Source organism: Cantharellus anzutake (genome assembly GCF_015039405.1).
Source record: "Cantharellus anzutake strain C23 chromosome Unknown EI90scaffold_110, whole genome shotgun sequence".
NCBI lineage: Eukaryota > Fungi > Basidiomycota > Agaricomycetes > Cantharellales > Hydnaceae > Cantharellus > Cantharellus anzutake.
Genome location: NW_024067060.1, coordinates 236,869 through 250,451, shown reverse-complemented (window position 1 = coordinate 250,451; position 13,583 = coordinate 236,869). Strand labels below are relative to the sequence as shown.

The 13,583-nt window shown below is 44.4% G+C and overlaps 2 protein-coding genes across 2 annotated transcripts; both read right to left on the bottom strand.

The window, feature by feature from the left end:
• Positions 1–7,017: 7,017 nt before the first annotated feature.
• Positions 7,018–8,494, bottom strand: EI90DRAFT_3158747 (uncharacterized protein; the record flags this gene model as incomplete). Its single annotated transcript, XM_039066188.1, has 4 exons — positions 8,138–8,494; positions 7,865–8,064; positions 7,668–7,811; positions 7,018–7,620 (listed from the first exon to the last, which is right to left on the bottom strand). The coding sequence occupies exons 1-4, from the start codon at positions 8,451–8,453 to the stop codon at positions 7,018–7,020; spliced, it is 1,263 nt and encodes a 420-aa protein (XP_038909449.1). The 5' UTR covers positions 8,454–8,494.
• A 3,284-nt stretch (positions 8,495–11,778) lies between these two features.
• Positions 11,779–12,780, bottom strand: EI90DRAFT_3133952 (uncharacterized protein; the record flags this gene model as incomplete). The annotated part of the gene is made up of 3 exons (XM_039064613.1): positions 11,779–12,318; positions 12,370–12,489; positions 12,538–12,780. The coding sequence occupies 3 exons, from the start codon at positions 12,778–12,780 to the stop codon at positions 11,779–11,781; spliced, it is 903 nt and encodes a 300-aa protein (XP_038909448.1).
• Between the last annotated feature and the right edge of the window lie 803 nt (positions 12,781–13,583).

The window sequence follows — 13,583 nt, the reverse complement described above, 5'->3', positions numbered from 1 at the left end:
CACCTGGACCCACCTGGCCACACCACACCCGCTCCCCGCTGTCCAACCCTCTCCCTCCTCCTTCCTCCCTCTCTCCCCCTTTCCTTTCTCTCTTTCCTTATCTCATTCCTCTTATCTTCCTTTTCTTGTTTATTCCCTTCTATCTACACGGACCACCTTCCTTTGTATCAATGTACTATTGACCCATCCGGCCCACACACCCCGGACGGCTTCCCACTGTGCCCAGTATGGGCGCATGCAGCGGGCGCTCTCGGGATCCCCCACAGGGACACCCAGATGCCACGGCTGTCTCCGAGGATGACATGGCACTCATCATGTGACTCAAGCTGCATGTACATAAATGTACCTGAAGTGGGAACCGAAGAAGTAACCTTCTTCTCACATTCTCCACTTCAGTCTAAGTGGCCAGGGACTGCTGTCCCTTCCCGGACCTGCCAGCACACACACCCGGTTCGCACCCTGCGAGGGCCCTTCTGCCAGGCGATACATCCGGACCCCTTCTACCCCGGACCTGTCACTGACAAGATGGCTACCCCGCATTGGGCCTGCCAGTACGCATGCCCGATTCCCCCCCCTTGAGGTCCTCAGCGCCAGATGTTACGCCTCGACCGCCTCGACCCCGGATGCTGTAGGTGGGATAATCACCCACATGCAGAGCCGGCTCGGATACCCACTTCCAACATTCAGAAACCACTTCCATTCACGTGACAACTCGATACGAATTTGGTACCTAAAAATAGTCCTAATTCGTACGATTCCGACGATACCAATAACGTCCCAATCGGTGGAGAATTGATGGAGTTCTATGTTGGAGAAGTTAGGCATGGCAGGTCACGAGTATGTGCGGGCATGGGAATCTCAAGCGGCAACCCAGAATTCCAGCCTCACTCGTTCCCACAGCGTCTAATAAATCGGTGAAAATTCTCATTGGCTGTGTGAGAGTTATCTCCGGCTGCATTTCCAATTTCGGTTCTTAATTCCGTAAATCCGTTGAGATATCGCTTATTTTCATATTTTTACCATCATTTTGATATATTGGATGATATTCTTTTATTCTTCTGATGCTCTTTTCAAATATTTCGCTTACAATGGGGTCCAGGAGCCATATGGCGCCAATATTTCCCATCAATCATTTCTAAAAATGTTTATTCTTTATATTCCTGTACATACCCAGACTCCTTCCCAGTCGCTCACATGATTTCTCCGAGGTTTAGCCGCAACTTACGTTGGCCTCCGAAATCTGTCGAGCGACTGGTACAACTTGCAACACGTGATGTTCCCACGCTAAGTTGTAATGAGTTGTACATAGGTTACGGAATATAATTTTTAGTATTTACACATGCGGTCATTGCACCCAACCCAACCCGTGGAGACTAAGGGAGCACATCCAAGGTTGTGAAGTCAATATCCGGGGGTGCGCGAAGTTTAACAGTTTATATATTACTTAGTTACCAGCCACTTGTTTGTGCCCGGTGGCATAAGTGGTATGGCATTAGCTGAGGCCATGTAGTCTTTTTAAGTGGCACATGTTCAATTCTCACTTAGGCAAACTTTTTTTGGGCCCTCCCATGGAATAATTGTTTGAAATGGTTGTTTTCTGTATACTAAGGAATGGAGGGTATGAAAAAAAAAAGTTTCCTAAGTGAGAATTGAACATGTGCCACTTAAAAAGACTGCATAGCCTCAGCTAACGCCATACCACTTATGCCACCAGGCACAAACAAGTAGCTGGTAACTAAGTAATATATAAACCGTTAAACTTCGCGCACCCCTGGATATTGACTTCACAACCTTGGATGTGCTCCCTTAGTCTCCACGGGTTGGGTTGGGTGCAATGACCGCATGTGTAAATACTAAAAATTATATTCCGTAACCTATGTACAACTCATTACAACTTAGCGTGGGAACATCACGTGTTGCAAGTTGTACCAGTCGCTCGACAGATTTCGGAGGCCAACGTAAGTTGCGGCTAAACCTCGGAGAAATCATGTGAGCGACTGGGAAGGAGTCTGGTACATACCAGGATTGAAAAATGAAGTTCTCCCCTCCCCCAAAAATTCTCTAAGGTGCTAGGACGCACTAGAGAGGGTGTGAGTGTGTGGAATTCCAACAGTAGGAATAAGGGCAGTGATCTGGCTCACAATGAGTGAGTAGTGGACACTGAGCCCGGACCTTGCAGAAATCCCAGAGAACCCACCACGGAGTTTAAGGATCGAGCATAGTGAAGTTCAGTCAAGAAAGTAGGATTTTGGAGAGTTTGGCCCCACGAGCTTAGTCGGCATAGAGAGCCACGAGCCCTCTTTTAACGCATCCCTGACAATACCCTGTTGCCAGTATGCCCATCTGGGTGCCAAGTACCTGTCAACCCAACCTCAGGAAGCTCCCTCAAGGAGCTGTTATATCACTTGCTACCAGTACGCTCCCTTGAGTGCCAAGTACCTGTTAGCCCCCTGCCCTTGACTGGTCCAGCTTGGGATATCCCCTTTACTTGTGATCCTATACATCCACGCATGGTATGCTCATGTAACAAGTGCCAAGTACCCATCACAGCAAACTCCCATTCACCACAAGGTCCCAGCTTTCTGTCAAAAGCTCTAAGGTTATCGGATGATGCTCATTACATGATTAGGCCACCCTACATACACGAGGTCAACGATTCCAAGTTGTCTATAAGGATGGAAAGAAATGGATTACCCAGAACCCATTTCTTTAACAAGAACAAAAAAAAAACACCTTAGATCATGAGGAAAAAATCTGAAATAAATCATGGAAGCCTGTATTGAGGATACAAACACTCATGGATACAATAAATAATTCCAAATAATTGAACAGAAATGGTGCCCACATACAGATGAGTATAAGAACAACACACATGATTACCAATTGTGCATGTGAACTTTTGCTAACTCGACAAATACCGAGAGTTAGAGTACAACTTTAGTACCATTAGAAAGGTTGGATTAAATGAAAATTTATGATGCTGAGAATGTGAAAAACCATTCAGAAATGAGTGAGATATAAGGACATGAAGTTAATAACCTGAAGAAGCGTGGGAAGACAACTTCTAGAGGTCTCAAGCCTTGAATAGAATTCATAAAAAATATGATATCATTGAGGACGACCTATTATAACAACAAACAATACATATGAAGGACTAGGATGCAGCAATACAAATGGGAACCAGGGGAAATGGACGAAAACCATGAAAAACCACAAAACTATGATGGACCATGGCAGGAATTTTAGGGAACAATACACTAATAAGGCAGAGAGCTCTAACACATTTGTTTGATCAATTCTTAACTACTAGCAACTCTTTTTTTTGGTTCTAAACTTGAACAATTCCCTCATTTATCATTTCAAGTCTCATTTTAACTAAATGTCACTGGATAAAAATAGAATAAATCACCTGAAAGTCATAGTGCAGCTGTACATGAAGTTTGAATTCAGAATGACCAAGTCATAGTGAACTTAATGGTAAATAAGAGGAATTTGAAATAAAGAACTGCAACAAATGCAGTGCAGTCAAGTTCTAATTAAATCATTAAAATAGCTCAGGTGAGGAAGGACAATAAGGATTCTAGGTGCAGTCTGACTGTTAGAGACCGGATGCGAGATGAAGGAAATGTCTCCATGGTGGAGGGCTTCGGCCTCAGCGACTCAGACCAGGAGCGCTGTGCCAAGTTACATGTCCATGCCCTAATTTACTTACTGGCAGCGAGAACTAAAAAGGGGAATTAACTCTACTCGATTTTATCACTGGGGTGTAACCTATCTACAAGTTATGTATATATAGTTACAGCAAGGGCAGGCCCATGAATGGCAGGACCAAGTGGAGCAGAGCTAACTGTAAGGTCAGTATAGGTGCTGACCTTGTATCTCCTCACTCCTCAAGTCCATCAAAGATATGAGCTTGAATAGAGCTATATTTCAATGAGGTAGAGGAAAGGAGTGAAACTCCATTCATCATACCCCACATCATTTATATATGTAATTACATGTGTTGTATGTTGTTTATAGCAGGGCATTCCTTACACTAATGGAGTTAAATGTTAGCCGACTGGATATTACTGATGAGTCAGGTTACGGGGTTAGCGGAATGATGGGCTACCTAGAAATGGAAAGGAAGGATAGGCCCAAAGGTAGACTTGCAGGGCAAGCAAGTCAATTGCCCAGTGGGGGTGGGAGTGCGCTAGTGGACATCGAAGCTGTCTGGAGGCCTTCAGGGTTCCATACTTAGGGAGGTGTAGGTAATATATTGAATTGAGGGGGTGTTGACCATTGAGGGAGTCGGAGGTGATTGCAGAATACAGGGGCTCTGAGGTTAGTGATGAAGGAGCAGAGGTAGTCCAGAAGGATCAGAGGTAGTGGAGGACGATGGCTGTGGATGGATCTGACACTGACCGTAGCAGAGCCGCAGTTCAGTGCAGCTGAGTGCAGTAGAACTATAGCATGAAAAATTCATTTTTATTTAGTTTGAGGAAAATACACTGTAAATAAATCCTGTAAATATGAGGTAGAGCATGAAAAAGGAAGGCAACCCAAGGAGTATAAAAGGGAGATCCTTTCTGCGACTTTGCACCCCCTCAGAGAAGTTAACAAAATAGAGTATTATTTTTCTCAAGCATTTCTGGTTATCACTCCATGTCAGGGCATGCCTTCGGGTTGCTAGCGTAAGTAGCACATTGCCACATGACCCATATCTCCATCAGCTTCTACTTCTTTTCTTCTTCTTCATCTCCAATCTGATCCAATCTGTGGCTGTCAGTTATGACGCCACATGATCTTCTATCTTTCTTGATCTGATACTACCAGTTATTAGCTAGTTGACTAGTTACCACCTCTACCATGTATATATGACCATGTGCTGGTGTGGGCATGTCCCCCAGCTTTGATATCAATTAGGTTTCTGGGGCATCCTTTGTTGTGAGCACACACGACCCTGACACTCCAGTACAAAAAAGTTAAGATTGCCACTGTAGTGAAAGGCAGCAATTAGGGAGGGGGAGATATTTCAACAGGAGAACTGGTTAACACTCCAGATTTCAAAGTGTAAACACCAAACAGTTATTTTGCTACTGTTAAAACAAGCAATAAATATAAGATAAAAATAAGACAAGGCCAAGGGACACTTCAGACACGATCTAAACCCATTAACAGAGTAGAAGCTTTGAAAATTCACCACTTAGAAGATTTATTTCAGGTTAAAATCCAAATTTAACGATCCTACACAGAATTACACCCAGATAAATTGAGAAATTATACTAGAGGAACAGCTCCACAGGGCCCTGTTTATCTGTGAGTCATTTCTCAGAAATTTTAGACTAACCCATAAAATAGAATTAGCCAAAACACTCGGATTGGTACTATAATTACAACAGATCTACTAGTACACTTCCCCATCCTAACTAAAGAACCAGGGAACAGCTTGGTGGTGGTCTCGTTAGAACCTCCCAACTGATCTTCCTTCATTCTCTCCTTCACCAGTCAGTCCAGTTACTGTTATTAGAATTAAGACTATGTTGCGTGAAACTCAGACTCGTATAAGAGATCTAAGATTGTAAATACCTATGTCACGTGAAACTGCGACAAGAACTATACATGAGTTATAGGTAGAAGATATAAGATGGTTCTCACCTCAGACTCGTATAAGAGATCTGAGGGAGAAAAGTCTAAGAACTTCCTCCCTTATATACGTGACATTCCTGTCATTGTACAAAGGGAGTTTTAAGTTGAATAAGAAGGTCAAAATGCCCCCAACACCTCAAAGCGTCCCAGAATGACTGCAACAAATAACCGCCACACAACTTCCCGATGTAAACAAAGTTGATATTCTAATAACTGTAAGGGGTTGGTGTAGGTGCCAACCCTGGTTAGCCTAGTTCCTCAGGCTGCCAACAAAAGTAACTTGTATGAAGTTATTATTTGCAACAGTATGGGAGGAAAGGCTAAGTTGCTCTTTCCACTTTCCCACACTATTGTATGTACTTTGTATATACATGTTTATTACAAGACAATTATACAATTATGTAATGGGAAATAAGGGGTGGGATTACCACTCCTTACAGTTACTGAGCCAAAGCACATGTCAGGAACCTTCATTCTCGGTTTTGGCTGTGGTAATAGTAGACTTGGGAGTAGCTATAGACATAGGTCTTTGGGCAGGGGCCCTTTTCTCACACTTGGGATGGGGCAGATTTGTGGGAGGGTCAGCAACGTTGGGTTTGTGCTTTGCAGTTCAATGCCATGATATGAAGAGGGGGATAATCAAAACTGTACAGTCCTCACCTGACTTACTGTCACAGGCAGCGGAGTTAGGAAATTTCTAAAGGCCAAGTTGGGAATGACAGTTGGGCCATGTGAGTTGAGACTCACAACTTGACACAACTGGCTGTTTTGTTGCAGTTTTGTCCAGTTGCATTTGAGTTGAGAAACTCAAGTTGAGTCTGAGTTGTGCATAGTTATGCCTTTGTGAACCCCCCTATTGTATTCTTAGGTGTTTTTCACATTTTCCATGTTTTGACTGGAGACTTCCATATTTGGAAATTGGTCTTCATGATCTCCTGAAGTGCGGATCTCAGTTCCAATGGCCGGTTCCGATGGCATTGCCACCCTCATGTTGAAAAAAACAAGGTTACGCCAGCGAGGGGAGGTTATGGAAGTAGACCGCTCAGTCTATTAACCTGATGTAAATAACCTAATTCGAGCTTGACTTCCAACACCTCATGTGTCTTTCAACATATGTAGTGCGGAATACTCGATTCCCATTACTATTATAACTTCACAACAATTGGCCTGAAACTCTGCATAGTGCTAGGACTCGATTTATTATATTTTCCATGTAAATTTTAGGTGTTTCTCATATGCATTTCTCATGAATGTCGCAATGTAGCTCACTCATGTGGGTCAAGGAAGATCTTCAGTTTGGTTGCCAATGGGGGGATTGGGAGAATAGAGCAAGTCTGGGCTGGGTGGGCCAAACATGGTCAATCTTTTACTCATTAGATGCATGACCTACTATACACCTGCATCATGGGGAACCTCATCCACCCATTCAGTGACACGAGAAGTAAATTCCTCTTCAGCCGCACAAAAATATTTGCAACCAGCTGGGGTTTTGCTCCACAAAAATAGCATCCAATCATCCTCATCCCATCCTTTATAGCCAACCAGGGGTTCCATAGTCTCAACCATATCCACTTCAGCACCTTCAGTAACCCCCCCTGGAGCTGTACCACCACCATTTCCGTCATGCACGCGTTTTTGAATTGCTATGTTCCGATCATGAACCATTCGAGAGGGGCCACTGAGTTGATGATCTACTTGAACTTCAGGACGAGGAATGTTGTTGCGCTTTGAAAGCAGATGGGCATGACAACCCCACAGCTTGACAACTGCAGCACCATAGTTGTAATGGAGTATGAGGGAAGAGGGCTTGGATAAAGTTCCTCGCAAAAAGCAAGCATCCTTGTTTGCCTTGGAAATCAGCGGGGGATCATCATCTAGACATTGGAGTGAAAACCGTGCGCCGAGCGGATACTCTAACTCCATTGCATCTAGGGGAAAGTCAGAACCATTATAAGGTGGCACATCACCAATATCTAAAATTCTATTCGGAGTCTGCATGAAGGGGTTAGGAATATCCAAGATAAGGAAAAATGAAGAACCTTAAGAATTACAAATCGACGTGCATCTATGTGCCGATGAATATCCGCTCCGACGAAGAGCCCATTACGAATGTCGTTGATGGATATAAGGTTCGACACATCCTCTTCATAGGCGTTACGTCCGGCGATTATTAGACGGAACCACTTGGACGAAGTCTGAGGCCATGCCAGCGCAATGATCAGCAATATAAACCCACCTCGTCTCCGCGAGCATACGGGATGATGTGAGCTGCTTCAGGAAATGGGTCTTGTGTGAACACGCAGCGTTTATCGCGTTTATCGAGTTCTGCGCGGAAGCCCACCCGACCCTCAGAGAGCGCCGAGTCTGAGTATGAAACGTTACTCCGCAGTTTGATGACTTCGGGATCGATTGCACGCGCAAGCACATCCGTTCCATCTGTGTGGGTGGGATGGATGGTACGGATGGTCAGGTGAATGATCCAATAGGAGTTAACGAGAACGCGAAGGACCTGCCAGAGCACAAACATAATCATAGATCCCTTGATCGGCCAGCACTCCTCCGTCCCCAATATCTTCCCCCCGACGCGTTACTTGGCCTTCGATACCCAAAACACACCAACCAAGATAGCGGAGATACTTGCGAGGATGCTGGCACAACCGCGTAATTATGCGAACAGGTATGTCAAGGTAGAAGGCTCCATCGGCATCGGGGGGGCGGCAGAGAAGGAGCCAAATGTTCCCTGGCTTGGGGGTTGGACCCCTGGGGACAGGTCGATGTCGAGTGATTTCGACGTAGGCACGGTTAGGCAGTGTAGGTGAAGTCATCCTTGCTTCTGGTACGTTTAACTGGTTGTGCTGTTGTGTGGGCTCTTGCGATTCTCGTGCTCGTGTGAGGACGAAATCCGCAATGTGAGGTCTCCAAGGTCAGCAACTCAAGCTAGAGGAGACTAACTGGTGTTGAGTATGCGTTGCCACGCGTCACAACGTCGGGTGCTATGTCGTTCAGTCCCATTGCACCTATTACTCATCACGGGATCACTATAATATGAACCTATAAGCACCCCACCTGAAGTACCCTCTTAGATATACTGTACTCACACGACCAACTACCAGCAGGGTCCCGAGCGTGACACAAAATTTTGGACCCGCGGCTCGGTTTGATGGATGATGATGATGATGATAAAATATAACAATATAACAATAAATCTATCTTATTACCCCGCGGCCTCGTGATGACGTAGCAGTGCGGCTATCCCGTCCTAACACCGCAGCGTACATGGGGGGAATGTCTCTACAATGATGGGTATTCTGGTTGGTGAGATCGGGTGTTAATGTTCCTCGGGTTTTGTGATGTCCGTGTGTATTGTCGTGGTGTTGATAATGAGAAATAAGAAAAAGAAACTAGAAATTAGAAATGGGGTTACGGTCCTCCGTCTGTCCTGTCACCACCTTGGACAACCGATATCTAGACCTATAGAGGGGGGTTCTCAGGACGTTTGAAGAGGGCCTAGAGGCCTCTTTTGTATGGGAACATCCTAGGACGTCCTGAGATGTCCTGACAATTCACTTTCAATTCAAATGTTCAAGTAACGATGTCCTTAATTCACAATCCACTTCTGGAGCTGTGTGCACGCAGAATCATGAGTTGGAGTAATAATACGAAATAAAGAGGCGATTGAGAGGAATTTATCGCAAAAGACCCGATGGCAAATGGTTGAGAACTGATGGAGAAATGTGTGATTCTCGGTTCACTCAACACCGCACGGGAGTGGCATGCGTGGGAAATGACATGCAAGGTCAAAGTTCAGTGCCTCTCAGATGTCAAAAAAATACGAGAAAATATGTCAAGTTTACTTTGAGGACATGTATTGTAGTGCACAAACTTTCAGGACATTTGGACTACTATTCAGTGAGATAGGGGAAATGCACAATGTATTCCCCGCTCCTCCCATACTATCTTGCTCATTTCTCCACCATTTGGAATGAGACCAACTGCGTTGGAAAGCTAAGGTTTAGTATAGTTGAATGGTGTAAAGTTAGAACGGTTATGGGGAGCGGTTGAGGCTTCCAACACGAGTTTGGGTTTCCAGGCCACTTTCTTATTGTTCTGTCTTTTTCAATTTCTTTTATTAGTGTTTTCCATTTTTTAAACCCAATTGGAATGTTCTTGAAGCTACCATAGCATATTATTTCTGTTTGTTTCTACAGGGAAAGGTTCATACACTACAAAATAACTATTTTTATGGATTTTACACTGTAGCCACACAGCACACAGGCCCAGTCTTTCCTCCATTCTCACATCCATTTAAGACCCACATTACTCGCTCTTTCTAATTTTTTTCTATTTTTCTGAAACCATTTTCAGTTCCTAAGCAGGATTCTCATGCACAGCATAACTTTCAACTTCTTACTCGACGGTCTCTACAACTACGCATTTACACCCAACGTTCTTATGCCCGATCGATAGAGCACGATTATCTCTCCTACCATGCCAATTTTCGTGCTGAATGGACAAATATTAGTAGAGATTCTGATTCAACACCATGCTGAATCTCACGTGGACTTGACAGCACCTGTCAATGGTGGTACCTCAAGAACCACAGGGCCAATTTGAATAAAATTGAGCTTGTTGGAAAGCTGGAGGAGAGGAGAAGTTAGTGTGGCTCAAAGAAAGGCATGGAAAGGGACGGTTTGATTTCGCGTCGACCTTCTTTCATATCAGGCTGCTCCAGCAGTATTTCCCCCATTTCTCCCCCATTTCTTCGTCGATTTACACATATTTTGTATCATTGGAAAGCTGTTATCAAAATGAGTCGAACTAGTCTGTAGCGGAGAGATTTGGTTCGGCCGTTGTGGAGATCGTCAACTTTATTCATTGTGTTGCCATCAATCGGCATAACTTGTAAATATATTGACAAAAATGCCATCGATTTCTCTCAAACTTGGTACTATAGGAAGAATATTCTCCACGGGCACTCAGGATATTTTTCCATATTTTTAAGGCTCCTGAGAGACTCTGAATGTCGACTCTTTCCCTTTTCCCACGTAATCCATGTTCGGTGAATATTCATGACAACACATCTTGAATGTGGTAATATATATGCTTACATGTGACATAACATGTGTGTTCTTCATTCTGATACCTAGCTATGAGGTTATACATTTCCTTACAGAATGTTGGCCAGAGCTTGTATGTACTTGTAAGTGATGGATTTTCCAAATCGGTGGAGATTTGACAGAGATGCCAGCCTCTCAAGCTACCCATAGTACCGGATATGGTTATCTACAATGGCTTGTAAAATCTCCAAAATCTTTATAAGCATTAAAAATCCCCTTGAAAGCACCATGGCAGAGTATAATGCTCGAAATCATTGAGAAACATTGGCCATTCCCCCGCCTCGGCCATAATTCCCTTAATATTTGATTATCTTTTCCATTTTCCTGTCTACTATTTATGTAAATAGCTGTATGTACAACATCGCGGGGCACATAGTTATCAGGACATCCTCATATTTTCCCACAGTCCATTTTTGGCAGCAAGCTGCATCACCAGGACGTCCCAGGACGTCCACATTGAAATAGGCCATTTAGGCCCTATTTGAAGCGTAAAAAACACCCCTTGATAGGGTGGGTTAATTGGCTGACTAGCCTGGTCCTGTTGTAAATCCGGAATTCCATATATGGCAACCCGCTTCAGCGGTTCACTCGCAACCCAGATGTAATATAGAAATGAGAAGAGAAACTGTAACTAAAGAACATACGCTGCTAAAGCACCCATATTTATACTATGCATTGGCAATCCGAAGCTTACTATGCGCGGCATTTACACAAGCGCTTAGTCACATCCTCCACATTATCCTCCACATATGTCCCGATCTCCAGTGACTTGCCATTTCTAATATGTCCCCTGGGTCTCCTGCTCTGCTGTTGGAGAAACACCACGCATTAACCGATCTCTATTGTCACGTGATTTGCATGTGACTTCCGATTACTGTCCCATTACGACCATAGGTTCATGTCACACGTCACAGACACTTTTTGAACTGAACTAGAGTATGTTTTGTTACATGTCACAATGGGACTTTGAACTAACGAAGCAGGAAGTGGGCACATAAATTGTAAATACAAGTTAGAGATCAAGAAATCACTATTACCACCCCTCCCACCACCTATTGCGTGCTGCCAAATCAACAACTTTCTTCACCCTTCCCCCTTGACGTGCCGGCTCCAGATCCCAATTTGAATCAGGTGCTTCATTGCCATCATAATCATCACCTGAATCCTGTTCATCTTCTTCCCTACTGCAGTGCCCATCCAAATCGTTGGCATCCTCAGGAAAATTGGGGTCCAGCTCATTTGCAAGCGTGGGTTGTGGCAGAAGGGATTGGGTGCCGGGTTCAAGCATAAGGCCTTCGCGAACCTCTCCAGTGAGAGTATGTGTAAGTGCGGCACCATAGGGAATGTCAGAACACTCATTACTATTGGGGGGGAATGGAGGCTCATCCGATCCAACACCATTTGCACACTGAGTGTGATTTTGTGGGGCTTCTGGGGCTGAGCGAGGTTTTGAAAACTCGGAAAAGAGTGTTGGGTTGTCAACATGGAGCATCCTCAGGATGTCAAGCACTGCTGAACTTGTGAGACTGGAGTGTGAAAGATTGAATTTGCCTGATTTTGCTTTCTCGAAGGCCTAAGTGGAATATGCGGAAGTGCTGCATGAGATAGCTGTGAAGAAACACACCTTAAGGACAATGTGTGGTTTGTTTATTTCATGGAATGCCTTGATGAGGATGCAAACCATCCGCTGGCATAATTCTGGAAGGCTAGCCTCCACTGCAACAATCTCTTGTTGGTCTTCCAACTGCTTGAGGACATCATTAATTGTGTTGATACGATGTTCTCAATTGACTGCAAGCTTGAATGCCCATTGAACAACAAGGTCGCATGGCTGAAAGAGGCCAGTACAACCTCCAGGGACATAATCCAGGATGATCCATGGGAAACAGCTATAGATCCATTCACGAAATTCCCGTGATGTGTGAACAGCCCACACATCAAGTTTCCAGATACAATGATAATCATCAGGGAGGGTGAGCCTTCTCTTTTGTTCCAGGAAGTACGGCACCAAAATGTCTTCAACATATTGCTTCATTGTCTCGATAGTTGCCCAGTAGGTGTCTGTGTTAGAGACAACAAAGCGAAATCCTAATTTCATAGCCTCGCTGTAGTAGGGAGATGATGGGGGGGAAGAGACTTGGAGGAGTGGCCACGGAAAATAGTCTGAAGTGGCAGCAGAATACCACTTGCCGAGATTGCAAGGTTTACTGTAATTGTGCGCTTCTCCTCTTTTCCGAAAACTGCAACCTGCTTTGCACCAATCTCATTCCATGTTGAAGCCTTTGGATCAGAGTAAACAACTTGGGTTTGATCAGAATTCACGCAAAGTTCAGCAGGTATATGGTATGAGTGGATTGACCATGCCTGCCGAAGAAGTGAATTGTGAATGAGTGTTTCAGCATCACTTGGAGCCTTTTGTGAGGCCTGTGTAGGCCTCCGGTAGCTCCAATTCATGGTGTTGCAGAGGATTGCAGTACTGAATAGTAGCAACTATCAGACAGTGTGCATCACTAAGAGATATTGCAGCGCCTATCTGTCGCAAGCCCTTGAGTTTTTGAATAATCTCAGCTGTCATCTTGGGGTAATCATCCTGGTGAGAGAAGAATGAGAGAATTACTACGATAGTCCATCATAGTTGGAATGAATGACTTACCAAAATCCCTCGCCGAGTTGTTTTACCCCCTGGAGAATCTTGTTGTGCTGCCTTCCTCAATGCTTCTGCATTCCACCCTTTTCCTTTGATGATATGTCTCCCAATTACTTGTGATGAGAGTCTCTTGATGTCAGGGCAATAGCCCCGAACCCCGAGTCACATGTAAATTAGATACATATAGTCAC